We start from the raw sequence: 20,472 nt of genomic DNA on the forward strand, positions 1-20,472 counted from the left end.
TACTACTATTTCCGGGTAAGACAAGCGGCAACGAGCGCTTGGTCAGTCATGGAAGAGCCACTTCCATTGGGTGTTTCCGTCAATACTGTGACATGAATATTAGTACGTTATTAAACAAAAAATGATGGACCTATAGAATTTTGCTGCACTTACTGTAAGTTGAATCGAAGCTTCCAGCAGACCATCCAATATATCCCAAATAGACATCAGAGTTCGCACTGTACAGTCATATTGTTAATAACATATCTCACAGCATTCTATCCCCAATTTTAAAGATGGAAGGAAATTGGAAACATACTTCAAATAAGCAACCTGTTGACACAAATATGTCTGGCAACTTGCGGTATTTCCACCGCCTGTCTCGCTCAGTATAGTCTGTCTCCCATTCGCCCGTAGCCAAGTTGCTAATGGTGCAAATGCAGCATCGATATTGTTGGTTACACACTCGGCGTGGGTTCCAGAATTATCGGAGTCGAGGTATTTGTGTACGTCGAAGATCAGATTGGTGAAAGTGCCATCAGGATTGGTAATTTTGGAGAGGGCGGCGGCGCTGCCGTCGGTGATGAAAGCGCCTGCGGATGCGTACTAGATGGTTGAAGTTAGTGGATTGGTTCAGAGCCATGTAAAAGTTTGAGGTGGTTTGGAAGACAGGCGCTCAGAAAGAATGTGAGTGGGTCACAACAACATGTATGGTGTCACTATACTTACGTCACTACCAGGGAGTAAAAGCATGGTAGATGTTGCGCCCGCTTGACGAATAGCAGTAACGACTGTTTGAAGTGTTGCCGCCCAGGTGGTTATACTATTTAAATCTTTATTTTCATTAGTCCGTATTCAAGTATTCATTTCTCCTCTCCTCTTTCCTCTCCTCCACTCCCCACTCCACTCCCCTCAAGAAAAGAAAAATACGCACCATGTGGTTCATTCATCAATCCAAAAACGATCTTCGTATTCGACTTATACTTTGCCGCCAATTGAGTCCACAAACTCACGAACTGCGCATCCGTCGGTCCTCCCTGTCCAATTATCCCTCCATTCCATCTCGCATAGTTATGGATATCAATCACACAAGTAGCACCCGTTGCTATGCATCCCTGAAGCAGCTGATCATAGGTCGCAAGATTGGAGCTGTCGAGTGTTCCCCCGAGATTATTGTTCACAAGGTATTGCCAGCCAACGGGGAGACGGAAAATGTTATGACCAGTCTTGGAGACAAAGTGGGCCATTTGACCTAGTCCGTCGGGACCATTGTTGAGGCTGCTAAGAGCCTGTTGGGGAGGGGAGTTAGTGAGGGATTAGAGTTAATAAGGGGTCAAGGGATGCCTACTGGGTAGACTTTGTTGGTTAGACATGTACCGTCTGTTGTGCAACCGAAATCGAATCCGGCGATATTGGTACCGACTTGAATGTGTCAGTGTGACTTCTCTATTCGTAACATTCTCATAAAATGGCACTAATAGCATGAACTTACTATACTTTGTCTTTCCCGTCGAACTTGGTGTTGCGGCTGTACTGGTTTTCGTACCAGCACTCGTTGTTGCACTTGTAACTGTTGTTAAAGTTGCTATATTGCCACTTATTAGTCATTCTATCTTTCTACATTGCTGTAACTTTTTTTTCTCTCTCTAGGAAAAAGACTAACCAGTTCCAGGCAAACATTGCGAATAATACGCATTCCCATATGTACACACATAACCCGACGCACAGGTCGTAGAGCCAGACCATCCCGTACCACCACACTGTGCGAACGCGGCGCCTTGTGCAGCGGCGGTAGACACGAGAGTAACGATTGTGTATAAGGGAGTTGAGAGCTTCATCTTGAAGGTATGAAAGAGATAGCTGAAAGTATGATGTATGAAACATGCGGACAGGAAAGTTTATATTGTGTAAATGCCAAGACATCCATGCGGATTATATACTCCAACCCATCATCGAAATTTGGCACGCTACCACCGGTGTATACCAAGTATTCTCATGAGCTCCCGGATTACCGCCCGGAATACTCTTCATACATCTCATTCTCACCAATTCCACTCACCTCGCCACATATCTCCATCCACGGACCGAAACCCCCGTCTTCCAAATTCCTTTTCATTTCCCCTCCCCTAGAAGAAAATATAAGAATGCATGCGCGCTCTATACATTAAATCTCCAAGGTTTACTTTGGTACTAATACTCGACTAATACACAATATATGGGGTATTGGCACCTTTATCCATCTCGTGATTCCAAAATGCCATGTAATACTGGAGCTTAGCTCAGTTTAAGTACGTGAAATGTTGACGTGACGGAAAGAAAATGATGGGGTTCCGAGACGGGATTGCGGGAAGAGTTTCAGGAGGATGGGGTGGGTTGGGCCGAGGGCCGATAATGTGATGGAGATGAGATGAGATGGGAAAGTGGATCCGTTGAATTTATCTCTTGGTTTTATTTGCTTAATTATTTTTGTGGGCGGAGTAGGAAATAGATCTAGAGGGGATTTATATTCTGTTTTATTTAGATTACTGGGATAGGAAAGGAAAAGAAAAGAAAGGAAAGGAATACCCGGATTTCTATCCTGTCTAATCATCATTTATCTACCAATTTTCCCTTTCCAAAATCTTTCCAAACTCCCACCACACTACCTACAGACCCTCCTTCCCTCCCTTTCCTTCTCCCTCAAATCCACATAAAAAAAATCCCCATCCCCATCTTAGCCCCACGCACTCCGTACAGACTACATACATACCGCAGTACATAGTATCTTGCATACACGCCAAGTCCTGCCCCAACCCCAACAATCACAAATCTCATCACATCACCATAAGCCGGACCCGCATGCACCGCACCGCACCATCCATCCTCGGATAAATCCAGGGGTAAATAACCTTAACCTTAACTTCTTCCCATTCAGCCATGCTGAGTGCCACATACCCCAGATTTCGGCTAGTATGTTTAAACTTTGTGGTGTGTTGCAGTGCGATGTTTGTTTCTACAGCAAGCAAGCAAGTATATCGTGGGATATGTAAGGTTATTGTATTTATCCTTTTCCCCCGGAATTTGAGGGGGCTATTTAGATTATGTTAATGATATGTACTTTAAGGTTAATTTAAATTAGGAGCCTTGTAAAGAATCTACATACCGAGATAATCACATAATTAATCAAAAGAAAAAGTTCCGATGTAAGGTTATCATATCACAAGACTCCCCGTCAACCTCCCTAATCTTCATTCAAACATACATTTGATCTAGTCTGCATATTTTGTATTCTCTTTTTTCTCTCTTTGGATTAGATTTAGAAATTTAGAATTAGCCCGGCCTGCGGAATGTATATAAGCTGTGTAATAGTACCCACCTATCTGTATACATACTATAGTTCAACAAACCTACCATCCCGGATACAAAATATCCAAATTACGAACTATGCATTATATGATCTCACAAAATTCATATACTGGGATATTTAACTTCTTTAGGGAAATTAAAATCTACTTCTAGTACAATGTAATTTAATAATAAATCGATATCATTCATCTTCTCTACTGTCTTGTTAAATAATCTAGCTGCTTTTCCATAACCAGGGTCACCTAATATAGACATAATAGTTGTATAAGCACTTGTTAAGTCGTAGTCTATTCAGCTATAAGAATTATCTTTTGTAATATCTAAACCGTGCCATCCTATCAAATTAATCCCTCTTGAAACTCAACACTATTTAGCTTCTGTATCCCTGAATGAATAACTTTTCACATCAAACATACTTTATACTACATTACTGACATTGTAATTCCCAGCAACAATACTTTTCCCCCCTCCATCCCTCCTCTCCCTTCCCTCCCTTCCCTCCCTTCCCTCCCTTCCCTCCCTTCCCTCCCTTCCCTCCATTTCCTCCACCCTCTGCCCCTTCCCCTTCGCCATCTCTGCCCTCGCCCCAAGAATACATCTATGCTTCACCTGATGTAAAAGATATATACCGGTGTCGGTACTCTAAAAGCTAGTCATTCTTAATATCTATCTATCTCACAACTCAAAACCCAACTCTCACGCCCCAACTCCTACTCACAACCCGAGACTTCCAAATTCCTCAATCTCTCAATCCGTCAATTTGCAAGCTGCTGGATGCTGGGTGCTAGGTGCTAGGTGCTAGGTGCGGAGTGCTGTATGTGGAGTGCAAAGTGCAAAGTGTTGATATATATCGAACACCTAGGTACTAAATACTCATTTATTGTTTCGTCTAGCTGCCAAGCACCTAGCCAGCCCCCTACTTATTCATCTTTGCGATTGACCTTCCCCATAGAATCTTTTTCTTTTGGATGGGTAGTCTGATATTCATATGCTAGTGCTATTACTGATGTTAGAGTTATCACTATTACTATTGCAATACAATGCTTTCAATCTCCATATCCATGTCAACACCCACATCCCTTTCACTTCAATAGAATACATCTCCTTCCAAATTCAACAATCCAACATAAACCACTCATCCAGAAGATTTCCTTCCCAGAACAACAAACAGTCAGTATTTCCATAATTTAATACACATCTTGAAAAAGTAATCTTACCATCCTCTATCATCTATCATCTCAATAAAACATCAGAAAATGTGATCAGTAGGTACCTATCAAGGTAGTTTAATAGGTAGATAGACGACTAGATAGATAGATATACAAGTTTTTGTTTCCCATACAAATGTAAATAGATCATGATATTTCACATCCAATCTCAATACATTTAGCGCAAACCTGAAAAGAACAATTTGTAATTGATATATACAGAAGAATCGAATCGAATCGAAGAGGTAAAAAGTAAAAAGTGTATATACAAATTCCAATCCTATGACAAAAGGCAATGATAACGATCGACTATGTATATATCGAAGAATTTGTTCTCTATATCATATTGTTAACGAATGTATGTGCATTTTCTCTCAATTTTCATCTCCATTTCATCCCCATTTTCTTTTTCAAACATCTCAACCCTCCCACTTGACTAAAAAGTCGGATTGGCATTCGTAAGCAACTGCGCAAAGTAAGCCTGGAACCAAGTACCCGCCTCTGGAGCCGGTTGAAGCGCATCTGCGAGGCCACAGTGGAAATCGTAGCGCGCGGCGCTGGTGTTTGATGTTCCCTGATTGGGGGGTTAGTATATGCATATTGAAAAGAAAATGAGAAGAGAAGAACAAAGAGATGGGGATGAGATGAGAAAGAGGAAAAACTAACATCGCCTTCTCCACCGGGTTTGATCCAAACAAATGCATCTTCCAATGCATCACCGGTGTTTGTGGTTGGGCGAACACCAAATCCGGTGCCAATGAGATTACACCAGTCACCCCAGGCGAGTTGGGCGGTTGGTTGAACACCATTGCGACCTATTTCGCTGTTAGCATTATGTTAGATATTTTGAAAAAATGTTGCTTACTAGTATCAGTAATAAAGTGAGCCGGGAAACCCTGAGCAGTCAAAAGCGGAGCGAGCGCATTAATGTACATTTTCTCGTTACAGTTTGCGTCTCCAGAGGTGTAGGATGGACAACTGGTACTGGTCCAGGCATTATAGTTTGCAACATTTGTTGCGAGACCTCTGACTGCCGCTGGGCTTCCAGCTGCTTTGTAGACTTTGCCGAAGAGTTGTGCAGCAGGTCCGATGTTTGCAGGCCATCCTAACCAGCCGGCATGTCCAGCATCCAAGTACATGGCGACGTTTGGAAGATTCAATTGCGCGATGGCGTATTCGGTACATTCTAGATAGGCTGCTTGCGCGTTGGAACATTTTGCGACGGATAAGTTGGTGACGAGGTTGGCCAACGAATCGGGTTCTTTTGGATGGTTAGTCACAAATCGATGCGAGTCTGAGATGAAGAATTCACTTACCAACGACGAGAATCACGCTAACATCAGAGTAAGTCTTCAAAATAGCGACGATGGAATCGATATAAGCTTTGTAGTTTGCGATACCACCATTTGCAATGCTGTATTCTCCGTTGGAAGCAGCAGCAGCACAGTCTCTGTCTGGCAAATCATAGACTACGAAAGTGCCTGCAATAGGTGGGCTTGCTCCTGCTTTGTTCAAGGCCCGGATATTGGCAAGGTAGGTTCCCATCAATGGAACTTTAGCTGCGGTGTCACTGAGTTTATTAGCTATCATATTCATCATCTAATTAAAGACAATGACTTACAGCCAATAAAAGGTGGGAACCTTTGCTACTGCAGCAGCTTTAGTAGCCATGGCTCCAGTGAGGGAAGGAATCGCAGTTGCAGAGATTTCTGAAGCATAGTACGGATTCGCATAGAGTGCTTTTCCTACGAAAGGATTACCAGCAACCGCAGCTGTTGTTGTTGCACTACTACCACTTGTGGTCGTAGTAGCTTTTGTGGTAGATGTGATGATTGTGGTGGGAGTCGTTGCGGTGGGAGCTGAAGTTGCTGTTGTTGTAGCCGCAGCGCCTGGTAAACATTGGGAATAGTATTGATTATTAACAACACAGGTATATCCCGAAATACAAGTCGTTGCGCCAGTCCAACCTTGACCACCACCTGAAAGATGTGTTAATACCGTATTACTAACCAATGAAGCGTGATAACTTACATTGCGCGTAAGCTGCACCCTGGGCATACACAGTAGGTGCTACAGCAGCAGCAGCAGCAGCAGCGAGGAGAACATTCTTGAAACCCATTTTGACAGGACAATTGAAGAAGTAAAGATTGTGTGTGTGGTTGGATATTCACATTTTGAAGAAAGGAACAGTCTTTTATATCGATCAAACCGAGATATGACTAACCATATTGGCCAAATGAATCTTGTTGAACTAACATGCACTCACATTTGATCATCTATATGCGAGCTGCACCCCAATATCAAAACGGAAGTCCGGCGCCGGCTTGCCAGTAGGATTTGTATAGCCTGAGTAGACCTCAAAAAATATCATGGATTGATCATGAAGAACATTATAATACCAAATCCTTGGCAGGACCCCGCGAAATATGATTGGATTGAATATATGAAACGAGAGGGATTTTACTATAACGACCAATTAAAGTTATATCCAGTATCCAATCGAGACAATCGACGGAAAATCACCCAAACCAAATTTAGATTAAAGAAACCACATACCTTAACAGGTACCTGAGCGACTAAGGAGCAACGGCCCGTTGGAGGATTGTATAGTATCATGTGCTATATGAACTGCCACTTGCTATATGATCTGTATTATACCTTCTGTCATCTTGACAAAAATGGTATTTTGTGGGGTTTGAATTATCCCACTGCAAGGACAGATACTAAGAACGTGATTTCCATGATCAGGTACCAAATAAAGCCGGAAGAATGACAACAATTCCGGGACGTGAAGACAATAGCCGATGACAGCCAACACTACCTCTTGTCCAGAGCTCTCGCGAAAAAAGGAAGTAGAATCTAAGGTCTAGATGTGGTAGTCGTATATTGACTTCCAAGCTTGCAAGATATGGTGTAGAAATAAACTTAAGCCACTTAGAGTTACATAGATACCTCCTAGGTAATACTGTCAAGAATCCCAAAACTTAGGCTGACATGAAAATGCGGAGGGAATTTGGGGAAGAGACGAAGATTGTGGAGAAGGGCGTTGGCGAATTTAGCCTATTTTCTTGAAGCTACGGGTACCCGCAGCTAACCTTACCATTCCGATCACATGCTCTCAGTTTGTTAATAGCATGTCTCTCCTTGTCGCCGGTACACTAAACAATGCAATGTCATACGCGACATGCTGAAAAACCACTGACGGAGATTAATATCTTGGCTTGAGCTGACTAGCCGTTCTTCCCTTTATTCTCGGAACAGGAATTCCGTGTTTCGGTCCGGCGGCATGACACTTTAAGTGTCGATTTGTTGAATGAAATAGAACTTCGGTTTGTTGTTTATTAGATTGATTAGCGAAGATGTCTAAAATGTGAACAGGAGACGAGACGAGTAGACTTGAGATTCTGTGATCTTATCAGTCTACTATATGTTCTGCATTCTACCAATAAGACTATCTCAGTTAAGATGAAAGAATGAAGCGACGAGATTACCAGAGGAAATATGGAAGATAGATGATATCTGGATGGAAATAAACTTGATGGAAATTGGGTACTTGAAGCTTGAATAATATCCAACGGCTCGCTTATTAACTTCGTAAAGAAATTATGGAGGTTTCTACTCTAAATTCAACGCCATAAATATCTATGTTATGTGATACGAGCCATCAATATAGCTGGTTCTCAGCTAGTCTCCTGAAACTCGAGTACCTGTCTATTCCCCAGTCACAAACAAGAACATACCACTCATCTAAAACCCATCAACCTTAATTCCCCTCTCTTTCTCCCCCCTCAATCTCTCCTGGTTATGTGTTACCCACCAAGCATGCGTCGCATCCTTGCCAATAAATTTTCCCTCCTCGTCCATCTCATCCCACGGCTTTGGGGCTAGAATATAATGAATGTTTTTGACTTTATCATCTCTCCAAATTTGAGGATGAACGCCCTCCCATTTCAACGTTTTGAGGGCGTTATAAATATAAGGAAGTGGCACCCATCGATTTTTGAAGAGATCAGAGAGAAGAGATTGATCTGCAAAATCCATATTGATTGCGGCGTCTGAAGAAAGATGATCAAGAATGGCGTTGTATATGCCGGAAGAAGGGTTGACGACTTGAAGACCACCATTCATAAAACCGAGAGGAGAGGTATTGGGGGGTGGTCCAGTGGTTTGTGCGACGTCTGGTGTGTTGTGTTGGGAGGTGAAAGCGCAGTTTTCAGGAACCCTGGAGGAAGTTAGTATGTCTCTAGTTGTGCCTTTAGAGAAAGCGAATAGATTTGAGGGTGAACATACCAATCGGCAGGATAATGTTTCTTCTTTAGCGGATTGCAAACACATGCATGGCCCGCAGCAAAAACTCTCTGTCCCTTGCCCGCCACCTCCGGCGCATCGAGTTCTAATTCCATCAACTCGTCCATATTTTGTAGGACCAACATATCGCTGTCGAGTTGTACAACGCGCTCATATTCGATTAAACTAAAAGGGGCGAGTTTAGACCAGCAATCGTAGAAGCGAGGGTCGTTGGAATAATCTTTTCCGCCATTTTTGGGGAGGAGATATTCAATGCGCTGTTTGGGAATACCACGGGCTTCGAGAGCGGCGTGGCCTTCAGGAGGGAAGGCATCGGTGTAGAGGGCTACGAGGGGATATTTGGAGTTGTGTTTTTTGAGGGAGTAGTCGAGGGTTAAAAGCCCGGAGAGGTAGGCGGTGTTGGTTATGAGGGTTGTCCAGACTGTGGAGGAGGTATTGTCAGTTCAGTCATTTTTTTTTTGATATGACACGCAGATGTGCCGAATTTTGGACTGAACAGATGAACAGAAGAACATACCCTTCTTGGACTCGGTCACTCGTTCGGAGGATGTCATTTTCCTGAAAGGTTATTCAACTTTGAGGAGTGTTGAGTGTGAGAGAGATTGATTATATAGTATTGGAGGGGTGTATATGAGTTAATCCAAAGAATAAGCACAGCTTGGGACTCAATGATAGATAACAACAAACCACTTTTCGTCATGAAAGGAAGTGCACACGAAGGGAGTAACCTTTAGTAATGATTGAAAAGCATTTATACAGGAGAAAGAAATGGAAGGAGAAAGGTGTGCTTGGACTACTGGTTCAGAAATGATCAAGAGGGGACCGATTCACAGCATCAGCGTCTTTAATATACGAAACACTTTCTTACGGGACTCGTCCCAATTGCCAAGATGTGAAGGGGTCAATTGTTGCTTCAAACTTCAATAAATTGAAGTATTGAAGTATTCTGATAGAATAATTTACCCACAAATACATGAAGTTTGGAAAGTTCCATCTCCCAGCCTTATATGGCCGCTTTACTTTGTACTATGCTCAGCTATCCTCAGCTAAGGTTATCGCAGTCTTTTCCGTGCATCGCTTCGTTCCTTTTCTGATCAAGCTTCTCATCATTGCTTATCCATCCAATCAATACCATGTATTGTATACACATCCCTAATTCCCCCCCATCGATAAGACAGACCGCCGTCGAAGGAAGAAGAAGAAGAAAAAAAAGAAAGAAAAGGTCAAGCTCACAGGAACAAAGTGGCTCCGATTTCGCCAAATGAACCCTCAATGTTCAGAACATTCCTAGTCACAGCTCCACCCAGTTTGATAGTTCAACCGTTCAACTCGTCATCCATCCGATCATATTGGATTTGGATATGATCTATTAATAAGCTAGGTATTGTAGGTCGTAGTATGCTGCAAACAAAGTATAAAATCTAAAGTAACGGCGATCCAAGACCCTTGCTGTGCGACATAACAAATCGAGAATATCCTGCCTTCCCATCACCAGCTACGGTTTGATAACCAACCAAGCAAACGAGCATCTAGGTTGTGTCCCTCGATCTTATCGTTGTGGACTTCCTTGTGAATTGTGATTTTCAGACGAGGGCCAGGCAAGACAAGTCGAGACTCGATGTTGGCAACAGACTCGCGCACTTGTGATCAGTGAGCCTGTAGAGGCAATCGAAATAGCTACGAGTGAGTCTGCCACCATGTCGCGGTTGCAAATGGGAAAGAATACTACCGACGTTAGGGAGAAAGTGGCAGAGAAGAAGAGAGAGGCAAAGAATTATAGAGGATTTGTGGCGGGTGTGTTTTCGGGAGTATCGAAACTTACTGGTATGACAATTTGAGGTTTTTTTCCTTGCGAATTTGGACATTTAATATTTTGTTGGACAGAAAATACTGGGTGATTTGTGAATGCGAATTGATTTGTCAATTGAGATTGCTGTCTATCTTTTTGATAAGAAAATTTAAATGCTAACTATATACCTTCAACAGTTGGACATCCATTCGATACTATAAAAGTCCGTCTTCAAACCTCCACATCATCCCAATTCAACGGGCCACTCCAATGTCTTCTCCTCACTATTCGCAACGAAGGCTTCACCGGTCTCTACAAGGGTGCCACTCCCCCTTTAGTTGGCTGGATGTTCATGGACAGCATAATGCTTGGTTCCCTTACCTTCTACCGCAAACTCCTCCACCAAACCCTCTTTTCCCCCTCCCGCATGGCCGCCACCCCATCTAGTTTTGCACGTCCCGATAGCTCTCTCACACCGTCTCAAGTCCACAAACTCCCCACCATAGGCCACGCTCTCGCCGGTGTCATGGCAGGCGCAACCGTAAGTTTCATTGCGGCCCCCGTCGAACATCTAAAAGCACGTCTACAAATCCAATACTCGAGTAAGAAATCCGAACGTCTATATAGCGGTCCCATCGACTGCGCACGTAAGATTTACCGATATCATGGTATCCCAGGTCTTTACCATGGTCTCTCCGCTACTCTTTTCTTCCGTTCCTTTTTCTTCTTCTGGTGGGGTTCGTACGATGTTTTCACACGTCTTTTGACTGAAAAAACTCAATTGAGTACTCCCGCCGTTAATTTCTGGGCCGGCGGTCTTTCGGCACAGGCTTTCTGGTTGACGAGTTACCCGAGTGATGTCGTTAAACAACGGATTATGACGGATCCACTAGCTGGTGGATTGGGAGATGGGGTGCGTAGATTTCCGAATTGGAAAAGTGCGGCGAGGGAGGTGTATAGGGAGAGTGGATGGAAAGGGTATTGGAGAGGTTTCTTACCCTGTTTTTTGAGAGCTTTCCCCGCGAATGCGGTTGCGCTAGTGGCGTTTGAGGGCATTATGAGGGCTTTGCCTTGATGTGTATTTGCACACGCAGCTCCATATATAGTCCAGTGACAAGGATTCGAGAGATTCGTAGGAAAGAGTGTAAGATATTGTATCGCGAGATGATGAGAAGCATGCATGCATGGCGTTAGGAACTGCATACCACTTTTTGTGGGGGATTGACGAACACCATCTCCAATCAGCTAGAGGAACAGGAGGGAAGTTTACTCATCCCTATAATGATTTACATGAGAAAGGTGTTGTATATGAGATGGATAAATGGATGATGAGATATACTGGTAGAACCCAGTATACCAGCATACAAGCATATGTAGATAGATAGATCAGATGGATATACATCTCTATCTCTATTTATCGCTAGACAAACACGAAAAAAGTGTCACTGCCTTTGCAATTGAGCCATTACGCAACTAGAGGTTTAGAAGATAGTAAAAGAAGTAGACAGAACTCAACTCAAAATCAAAATCAAAATAACAAGGAATTTGAATCCCACTATGTATATCCTCCATCTCCCCACATACAAGTCAAGTCTATAAGAAAGAAGAGACGGGAAGATGATAGCGAATGAAAATCGAAAAACAATATAGGTAAATATTACAAACTATATCATATATCGGGTATTTCATTCAATTAGACACACATAGACGCATCGCATAGTCAGTCAGCGAAGCATGAGCTATCGAAAGGATTAATCAATTATGAATTTACTAAGACTGCTACATTACATCGGGTATGATTTGGATGGATGGATGGTTACGTAGTTCATTTCTCTATTAATCAATCACTCGATTCGTGTCATATCTCAATCTTCCACATTCGCTTGAACTGCCGAATACTCTCACTGTGCTTTGCATACAATACCATCTCTCTGCATGTGCAGTGGTATGCATACTCCAAACAATCCCTTTCTCCCCTACTGCCTATCTCCCTCCCCCTGAATAACATCTAAAATGAAACCAACATCCACCAGAGAGAAGCGAGGCCAACCAACTAATTGCATGAAAAATTCGAAAACATATCCCATCCCCAAGTTCGTTTCTCTCATTCCAATCAATCAATGCCCATCCTTGAAAATATTAGATTAAACTCCGGTTGTTCTCTCCTTCCTCCTCTCCATGCAAGCGAAATTCCTCCATCGTCGTTCGACATTGCATAAAAGCAAGGCTCTGAGTTGTATGCATTGTATATCCTCAAGTGAAGAGAAATAAATGGATAAACATGATGCCGCCAGATGTCTAATCAACAGAGAAGTCGTATATGAACAGCGAACAGATGCAGACCGCATCTCCAATCGATCGATCGATACATTGATTGTATTATACAAGCCATCTTATATTCGAAAATTCGCCGAAAATTCTCCTATCTGCCCTCAAACCAAATAATTAAGAAAAGAAAAAGAAAAAACAAGTTGAAGAAGTGTGGGGGTATTTTGGTAAAGAGAAATTTGCTCCATGTGCGGTGTAAGATGGAACTTTTGGCTGACGTCCCTGGGACGTCTCATAAAAAGACCAGAAGCAGATGCGATGCGATATTTCCAAGGCGGACTAATACTCACCGCAGCAAATGGTCGTATTTGTATTAACGGGGGTTCTGTGCTGCTCAGATAAAGAGTGGTCATGCTTTTTCTGGAATGGGGAATCTTGAAGGCTTGGCTCCGAACAGACAGAGGTTAATTATCAAAGGATCAGCTTTTGAAGATTTCTCTGTATAATCATATCTTGTACGGAGCTCATCGTGACCTTGAGAAGATCAGTATCAGTGGCATTTGTGAAGTGGCCATAAACTTCGCGTCCAGGGCTTCGGTTTAGAGCAATGAACTTGTCCATGAAGTATTTCGAGGTTTGTTGCGAGCTTGTAGTATCTCCCTGGAAATCGGAGAAACCGAACTTGGTAATCGGGCTGTGACCAATCTTTGCTTTAAACAAGTCGATCTTGTTCAAGAAGAGGATCAATGCCGAGTGTTTGAACCAATGAGAGTTGGCAATTGACTCCCAAAGCATTAAAGCTTCTTGCATTTGGTTCTAGCAAGGTATTAGTCACCAATGGGATATAATGAGTTGCGGCTGAGGGAGACTTACTCCATCCTTGTCTTCAGCTAGACACTGATCATAACCACTGATAGCAACTAAGAATAGCAATGCATTGACATTCTCGAAGCAATGGATCCATTTCTTGCGTTCCGATCTTTGTCCTCCAACATCGAACATTCTGTATTGCAATGAGCCGAGATCAAAGTGTGTTTCGGTGATACCAGTGGTTCTTAGTCTGGCGCGAAGAACATCTTGATCGGTTGGAACGAATTCCTTGCTGAAGAGACGATCTAAATCTTCGAAGAAACTAAGACGCACGATATTAGAAGTGTAAATTTCGCAGAGCTGAAAGAGAGACTTACTAGCCCAAATTATCATGCAGAGCAAACTCATTTCCTCTCTCCACAGTCTTCTGGATACCCGAATCAGCCCACATATCTTTGAACGCTTTAAGGTATTCGAGAGGAATCGGTTCGCATGGTCTAAGGTCCTTTTCTTCTGTGATTATTGGAAGGTATTGCTGTGAATGAAGTAATTAGTCAATGGCCTGGGGGATTGATCGCAAGATTGAAAGCGCAAATGAGTGTAAACCTACCTTGGTGCTTTCATGTTCGAAAGGAGTATTAAAATCATTCATTGCCTCCACTGTCATTCTCAAGCCATCCAGAATGTTGTGAAAGATGATAATGCGCCATTCTTCTTTTTCAGTCTTTGAGAAACCTTTATCGGTATAGATCAGTCTCATCTGTTTTAGAATTGTTGACTTTCCAGATTCTCCAGCACCTGCAGAACATAATAATTAGCAAATGCCATCTTCATCGTGAGATCGTGAAGCTCGAAATAGGATGATTGATCGATCGTCGGTCGTTCTGACGAATTGTGGAGGACGCGACAACTTACCCAATAATAACAACTTGACTTGTCGCTGCATAACCTTCTCATCTCTGTGGATAAGAGCGTCTATCTCTTTGGACCTTTTGGCCTCGACATCCTCCCTGCTGCCGAAACACATCATGAAGGGCCAAAATTAATACGTACACAGTAACAAAGAGAAAAAAAATTCTCAGTTGCTGTCGGGATAATTTTGGTAACTGGAGGGCGCTTCGATGATCAGGGTAGAAGAGATTTTGAGTTTCAGTAGAATGGGATGGGATGAGATAGGATCGGGATGGGCTGGGCAAGCTATTGGTAACGTTGCGGAGTTAATCAATTCGCCGCTGATACCAGGCAAAAGTAAGTTAATAAGTTTGGTCCCGGTTAGTTATCCTGCAGAACTAGTGTCAAATGTCAAGCGTCAAGTGCTGAAGAGCGTTGAAGTTTCTTCTTCTTTAAAGGAACGAGCTTCTTCCAAGGAACGAGCGTTGGATTTCGGTAATGTTAATGGTTCGTTGATTTTCAACTTCTTCGGGGAAGGACGCTGTTGATAAGACCAAGGCGGGCGGCTTTGACGGATAGCGTTCAAGGATATGCGAGCAAAGTAATAGATCTAGGCTAGAACTCGCTCGGGAGATTAAGTCGATTTGAAGATTGAATAATGGGACCTGTTCATCCAGTCATAAGCAGTGTTTTCTGAAGAAAATGCAAGGGAGACGGGCAGAGTAGAAAGACTAAAAAGTGTTGATGATTTGAGATACTTACTGGGGACCAGTTTAATGAGATAGACTTTGGATTGTCGATCCTATTAAAGTTTTGTGCTTTTGTACGTACAGTAGTTAGTCGTGGGGCCAGGACTACTGCTACTACTTCTACTGCGCAAGAAGGTAGGTAGGATTGATGAACTTCTGCTGTGAACCTGTGATGTTGATGAACTTTGTTTTGAGGGCGAAGTTCAAAGTTCGATGTTCGATGTTCGTTTGGACTTGAAGTTGAATCTGGAGTCGAATTGATTCGTGTATTGCCTCCCTCCACACAAAAGAAAGTTATTAAGGTGTGGGTATATTTGGATACTAATATCAACGACTGAGTGAATCAGATAATGTGACGCAGAAGAAACCGTCGTTTTGATGTTTCAGTTGGATTGGATGATATCTCTGAGAGACCTATTATGAAATTGATTGACGAATGGTAAATAAATAGGTGGTGAATGGATGGAGGCGAGGAAGTGGGTAGAGGGTGATGTTGATTCAGGATTAGAAATGGAGATGGAATGGGTAGAGGCAATAATGGAAAGCGAGAAGAGGAATGATCCTCAACTTCGAAGCCCAATTCGATGAAATGGCCCCCAGGTAGAAAGGTAAGTGAGCTGGTCGGCCTCTTTAGTGAGCATGGAAAAGAAAAACTAGCAGCAACAAATCATGGGCTTACACGCATTAACGCAGGCGCACGGCAAGAGATGAGAAAGGGAAAAGGGAAAAGGAAAAAGGGAAAAGAGAAAAGGGAAGAAAAAGAAAAGAAGATTGTGAGAAGTTTCGTTCCGTCCCTAAGGTAGGTAGGTAAGTAGGTATGTACCTGGGTGACTATTTCTAAGCTCAATCTAATATATTCAAAGCGTCTATATGGATGATTATCCAGTCAACAACTTTGGTTTATTCGCGCGCGATTGTTCATTTCTATTTTAATCTTCAATACTGTTGATCATTCAATCATCTTGAGTGCATCGATGCTGCTTGAACCAGCTCTCCATGAATCTTCTATTCATGTGCATGGAAACACACTCAAGTATACCAGCATCCCAGCATCCCAGCATTTCTATCATGCTCATTACTTCGTGTATCTCTAGGGCTTAGAATCAAAAGATGTGTAATACCTACCTACCAATACACCAAACCACTAATAAGAGGGTGATATGGATGTGTGTGGCAGATGCTGACGATATGAGCAACACCGTGCTACCATTGCTATCGATTGTAACCTCAGACTGTCGGCCGTTTTAGTACGAATGTCTCAAAATCTTCACACAAGGATAACAAGGATATCTGAACTCGAAAATATAACCACATGGAAATGGTCATTCCATATGCGACAGATGCAAGAAAGTAAAGCATGTACAGGCAAGCAACGTGGAAACGTACGGTAGTAGATTAAGAAGGTTGTCAAATGCAGTCCCGAAATCTTGAAAGTTTGGTTCATGTTGAGTAAGAGGTCCACCCCCTCGCTGCGTCAACCAATAAACACAGTGTACAGTGTGAGGGATGGATGCGAATGGTTCGTTATAGAAAATGGATAGATCAAAGGACGACAGCGACAACAGACGAATGAACATCAAACGTCGAACGATGCTATACTTCTAGGATTCGTCTATCTTCACAAAAGTAGATGGGCACTGGGCAGTGTTTGGCAAGGTTTTTACATATATTGGCCCGTCATTAATAATAACCTGAAATGCTGAATGGAGATGTTGGTATATGTAGTGCAACCGTCATCTGAAGAATTCTAAGGTACTTTAAGGAAGGTGTTTCTTGCCATGTCTTCCCTCGCCTCACTCGTACATGTGGGAGGTGTGATACTCAAATATGTAATCGCAAAATGTACCTATATGCGGATCAAAACATGGTCGTTCAGGGGTTGTAAACAGGATGGCGAGAATGGGCTGAATGGCGCAGCCCGATTGATACTATTACTGCACTAAGCACAAGGCCAAGGATGGGTTATACAAGGTCTATCTGCAATACCTGACAGACGGAGTAAAAGAGCATGGTCGGAATGGTGAGAAAATACTAGTAGTACCACATTGCTATCAACCGCACGAGGTCGAAAGGGATTAGATGTTTCCAGCCTATAGCATAACGGAAGCTCCATTTATCAATCTGTCACAAACACGAATAATAAGCGTTGAAGCCCTCTTGTCGAAGTGTAACGTTGAAAAGGGGGGGGGATCATACAGAAGTCACAGACTCACAGTGAGAGAGAGTGTGCTAAGGTCTTCAGAGGTAGAATAGCTAGATTTGAACTTGGCTATTGGGTACTATATACTATACATAGTTAGAAACCTTAACAATGTACGTACCTACTCTTCCGTCCCGTCCGGTACTGAGTTAAGTTAAAGTTTGCTAATGCAGAAATGATGCAGTAGGTACGGATCGTCAATAGTCTTCCAAGATCCCCCCTTCTCACTCCTGAAACGAACCACTACCATTTATCCCTCATTATCTAGACAGAAAACGCCAAGGATATCGTGGCAATCTTTCGGTTGGGCAGTTTGATTCGTCTTTCTCCAGAGTATTTTTGTCTGACCAACGACATTTATGAACCATTCGGAAAGTCAAGGATCGACCCATATGGTCGTCATTATCACACACCTAGATGACTGAACTGACTACTAGATCAAGCCAGGTACTTCCTAAAGCCTCTTTCTTCACTTTATTTTTGGCCCCCAATGCCCCATCCTCCACTGGTGACATTTTTCAAGGATCAAGACTCATTTTGGAGGAGTCGAATACTGCTGAACCCTTTAATTTGCGGTAGTTGTGCTTGCATTAGCCAATTACAAATCAACATTCGGATCGAGCCACGAGGGAGGAAAATCTCGTGATTTGACTATTCGAGTGTCCCAAGCTAGTGCACATGGAGTGAAGTAAATCCAGCTTCAATCCGATTCTAGCCAATAACATCAGTTAGATAGAGGCTAGCTTCTTATGGAACATCACGAGCTTTGGTCCAATCACATCAAGTTTGTGGATCTCATATCGATTGAGGTACATGGTGGGGTAAAAAAATGTTTGGGAGCGGCCGCGGTCATACCAACAAGGAGGAAAAAAACTCTTCAAGATCATTAATAAGGTTATCTACACAGTAGGTATTTTGTTGTTGCTTCTTGCAAATTTCTACCATTGCCACTTGTTTTTCATTCACTTGCTAAAAGAACTATTTGTACCTGCAGTCTAAGGATTCTAATAAGAAGACAACCGAGACCCATTCATTCACTCCAAGTCTTCATCAAGCAAAGATCTCATCTTCCTCTTTCCAATATATTTCGTACTCGTCTTTTGAAGCCCCTCACTACTCCTCCGCGATACAACCTTCCTCTATTACCAAATCGATTCTCTTCCAAACTCACAGCAAAGATGTCAGAGATCACCCACCCCACCATCAAGGGTATGTCTGAATAACCTTCATTCTTTTCTTCGGTTTTTCCCTTGTATCGTTGTGTACTACGAAGGACATGGTCGCAATATTATCTCAAGTGAGACACATCCCTGGTGCAAGGCATGCCATTTTACCCGACATTCAAATGGCCACTGTCTGACTAATGCGTCGCTTCGTTGGCTTGCATTTGATGTCGCCCCAAGTACAACATCTGCGAAAGACGTGCTACATTCGGCAATATGCAAGAACGTACCCGAAGCTAATAAGACAATCACAGATGGCTGGTTCCGCGAAATCTCCGAGATGTGGCCTGGACAGGCAATGACCCTCAAGGTCAAGAACGTTCTTCACCACGAGAAGAGCAAATATCAAGATGTTTTGATCTTCGAATCGACTGACTATGGCACCGTCTTGGTCCTCGACAACGTCATTCAATGCACTGAGCGCGATGAGTTCTCATACCAGGAGATGATCACCCACTTGGCTATGAACTCTCACCCAAACCCAAAGAAGGTCTTGGTCATTGGTGGAGGAGATGGAGGAGTCTTGCGTGAGGTTGTCAAGCACGACTGTGTGGAGGAAGCCATTCTCTGCGACATCGATGAGGTGGGTTGCTGAATTCGAAAGTTGTGGCTCTTTTTCTTGTTGACATCGTGAAAACAGGCTGTCATCCGTCTTTCCAAGAAATATCTTCCTGGAATGGCTATCAGCTATCAACATCCTAAGGTCAAGACTCACATCGGGGATGGATTCAAGTTTTTGGATGATTACAAGAACGAATTCGATGTCATCATCACTGATTCCTCCGACCCAGAGGGACCTGCTGAAAGCTTGTTCCAAAAGCCATACTTTGAGTTGCTATTTGGTGCTCTTAAGGAGGGTGGCGTTATTACCACACAAGGTTGTATGTTTCCTTTCTCTGTGCTTACACTTCTAGTGCTGTGTGTAGTAGCGATGGGCAAACGACATACGCTTTTTACTTTTTCTTCTATATTTCAACTCCCCATCTCAATTTTTTCCAAGTCCATGAACGCTAATGTATCCCCTCTGTAGCCGAGAACCAATGGCTCCACCTCCCATTGATCACCAAGCTCAAGAAGGACTGCAAGGAAGTTTTCCCTAACGTCGAATACGCTTATACCACCATTCCTACCTACCCATCTGGCCAAATTGGATTCATGGTCTGCTGCAAGGATGCCAACCGTGATCTCAGCAAGCCACTCCGCAAATGGTCCCCAGAAGAGGAAGAGAAGTTGTGCCGTTACTACAACGCTGCTATCCACGAGGCCAGCTTTGTTCTGCCAACTTTTGCCCGTGCTGCCTTGAAGTGAGGTGTTGATCCGGCTTGACTCTCCGAGTTGAGGAAAGAGAACTTTAGGCATACATCACAAATATGTGTGGACATAGTTTGCTCGGAGCTAGCTAGTGATCTGCGGATCTCATACCTCTAGCTAGGAAATATCATACCCAAAATGAATAAATGACAACACAAGCAAGACCATATTTTCTCCCTTGACTTAGGCTGTATTACTGCATGAAAATCTTGTTATTTGATTTTCTCTAACTAATGACCAATGACGAGGAGAAGCATATCATAAAACGTAATATCCGACCGATCTTCATTTGTAAATTACGAATACCTTGTTTCCACGTGTGTTCCCCTGAATTAAAGGAACGGGCAGGGCTCTGGAAATGGCAGCCACTAGATATTTCGATGTTGCTAAG

The 20,472-nt window shown here is 43.0% G+C and overlaps 6 protein-coding genes across 6 annotated transcripts; 2 read left to right on the top strand and 4 right to left on the bottom strand.

Moving 5' to 3' along the window:
• Positions 1-5: 5 nt before the first annotated feature.
• On the bottom strand, positions 6-1,817 carry EAF01_010378 (uncharacterized protein; the record flags this gene model as incomplete). The annotated part of the gene is made up of 8 exons (XM_038918635.1): positions 6-85; positions 154-218; positions 299-585; positions 709-812; positions 914-1,268; positions 1,328-1,401; positions 1,472-1,564; positions 1,643-1,817. 8 exons carry the CDS (start codon positions 1,815-1,817, stop codon positions 6-8), a joined length of 1,233 nt encoding a protein of 410 aa, XP_038765860.1.
• A 2,846-nt stretch (positions 1,818-4,663) lies between these two features.
• On the bottom strand, positions 4,664-6,651 carry EAF01_010379 (uncharacterized protein; the record flags this gene model as incomplete). Its single annotated transcript, XM_038918636.1, has 6 exons — positions 4,664-5,106; positions 5,199-5,347; positions 5,398-5,793; positions 5,849-6,102; positions 6,154-6,511; positions 6,564-6,651. The coding sequence occupies 6 exons, from the start codon at positions 6,649-6,651 to the stop codon at positions 4,969-4,971; spliced, it is 1,383 nt and encodes a 460-aa protein (XP_038765861.1). The 3' UTR covers positions 4,664-4,968.
• A 1,628-nt stretch (positions 6,652-8,279) lies between these two features.
• Positions 8,280-9,394, bottom strand: EAF01_010380 (uncharacterized protein; the record flags this gene model as incomplete). Its single annotated transcript, XM_038918637.1, has 3 exons — positions 8,280-8,754; positions 8,823-9,261; positions 9,358-9,394. The coding sequence occupies 3 exons, from the start codon at positions 9,392-9,394 to the stop codon at positions 8,280-8,282; spliced, it is 951 nt and encodes a 316-aa protein (XP_038765862.1).
• A 433-nt stretch (positions 9,395-9,827) lies between these two features.
• EAF01_010381 (uncharacterized protein) lies at positions 9,828-12,173 on the top strand. Its single transcript, XM_038918638.1, has 2 exons — positions 9,828-10,664; positions 10,827-12,173. The coding sequence occupies exons 1-2, from the start codon at positions 10,538-10,540 to the stop codon at positions 11,702-11,704; spliced, it is 1,005 nt and encodes a 334-aa protein (XP_038765863.1). The 5' UTR covers positions 9,828-10,537; the 3' UTR covers positions 11,705-12,173.
• Positions 12,174-12,368: 195 nt separating this feature from the next.
• On the bottom strand, positions 12,369-15,263 carry EAF01_010382 (uncharacterized protein). Its single transcript, XM_038918639.1, has 5 exons — positions 14,623-15,263; positions 14,318-14,505; positions 14,085-14,242; positions 13,771-14,029; positions 12,369-13,713 (listed from the first exon to the last, which is right to left on the bottom strand). Exons 1-5 carry the CDS (start codon positions 14,735-14,737, stop codon positions 13,369-13,371), a joined length of 1,065 nt encoding a protein of 354 aa, XP_038765864.1. The 5' UTR covers positions 14,738-15,263; the 3' UTR covers positions 12,369-13,368.
• A 3,462-nt stretch (positions 15,264-18,725) lies between these two features.
• On the top strand, positions 18,726-20,078 carry EAF01_010383 (uncharacterized protein; the record flags this gene model as incomplete). The annotated part of the gene is made up of 4 exons (XM_038918640.1): positions 18,726-18,756; positions 19,025-19,353; positions 19,411-19,648; positions 19,801-20,078. 4 exons carry the CDS (start codon positions 18,726-18,728, stop codon positions 20,076-20,078), a joined length of 876 nt encoding a protein of 291 aa, XP_038765865.1.
• Between the last annotated feature and the right edge of the window lie 394 nt (positions 20,079-20,472).

Source organism: Botrytis porri, assembly GCF_014898465.1.
Source record: "Botrytis porri strain MUCL 3234 chromosome Unknown BPOR_016, whole genome shotgun sequence".
In the NCBI taxonomy this organism is placed as follows: Eukaryota; Fungi; Ascomycota; class Leotiomycetes; order Helotiales; family Sclerotiniaceae; genus Botrytis; species Botrytis porri.

Excerpts from the sequence above, each read along its gene's own strand:
- EAF01_010381 (XM_038918638.1), top strand. The coding sequence starts at position 10,538 with ATGTCGCGGTTGCAAATGGGAAAGAATACTACCGACGTTAGGGAGAAA. Across the intron at positions 10,665-10,826 it reads GGGAGTATCGAAACTTACTG|TTGGACATCCATTCGATACT; the intron begins GTATGACAATTT and ends TACCTTCAACAG.
- EAF01_010382 (XM_038918639.1), bottom strand. The coding sequence starts at position 14,737 with ATGATGTGTTTCGGCAGCAGGGAGGATGTCGAGGCCAAAAGGTCCAAA. Across the intron at positions 14,506-14,622 it reads AGTCAAGTTGTTATTATTGG|GTGCTGGAGAATCTGGAAAG; the intron begins GTAAGTTGTCGC and ends TATGTTCTGCAG. Across the intron at positions 13,714-13,770 it reads TAGCTGAAGACAAGGATGGA|AACCAAATGCAAGAAGCTTT; the intron begins GTAAGTCTCCCT and ends ATACCTTGCTAG.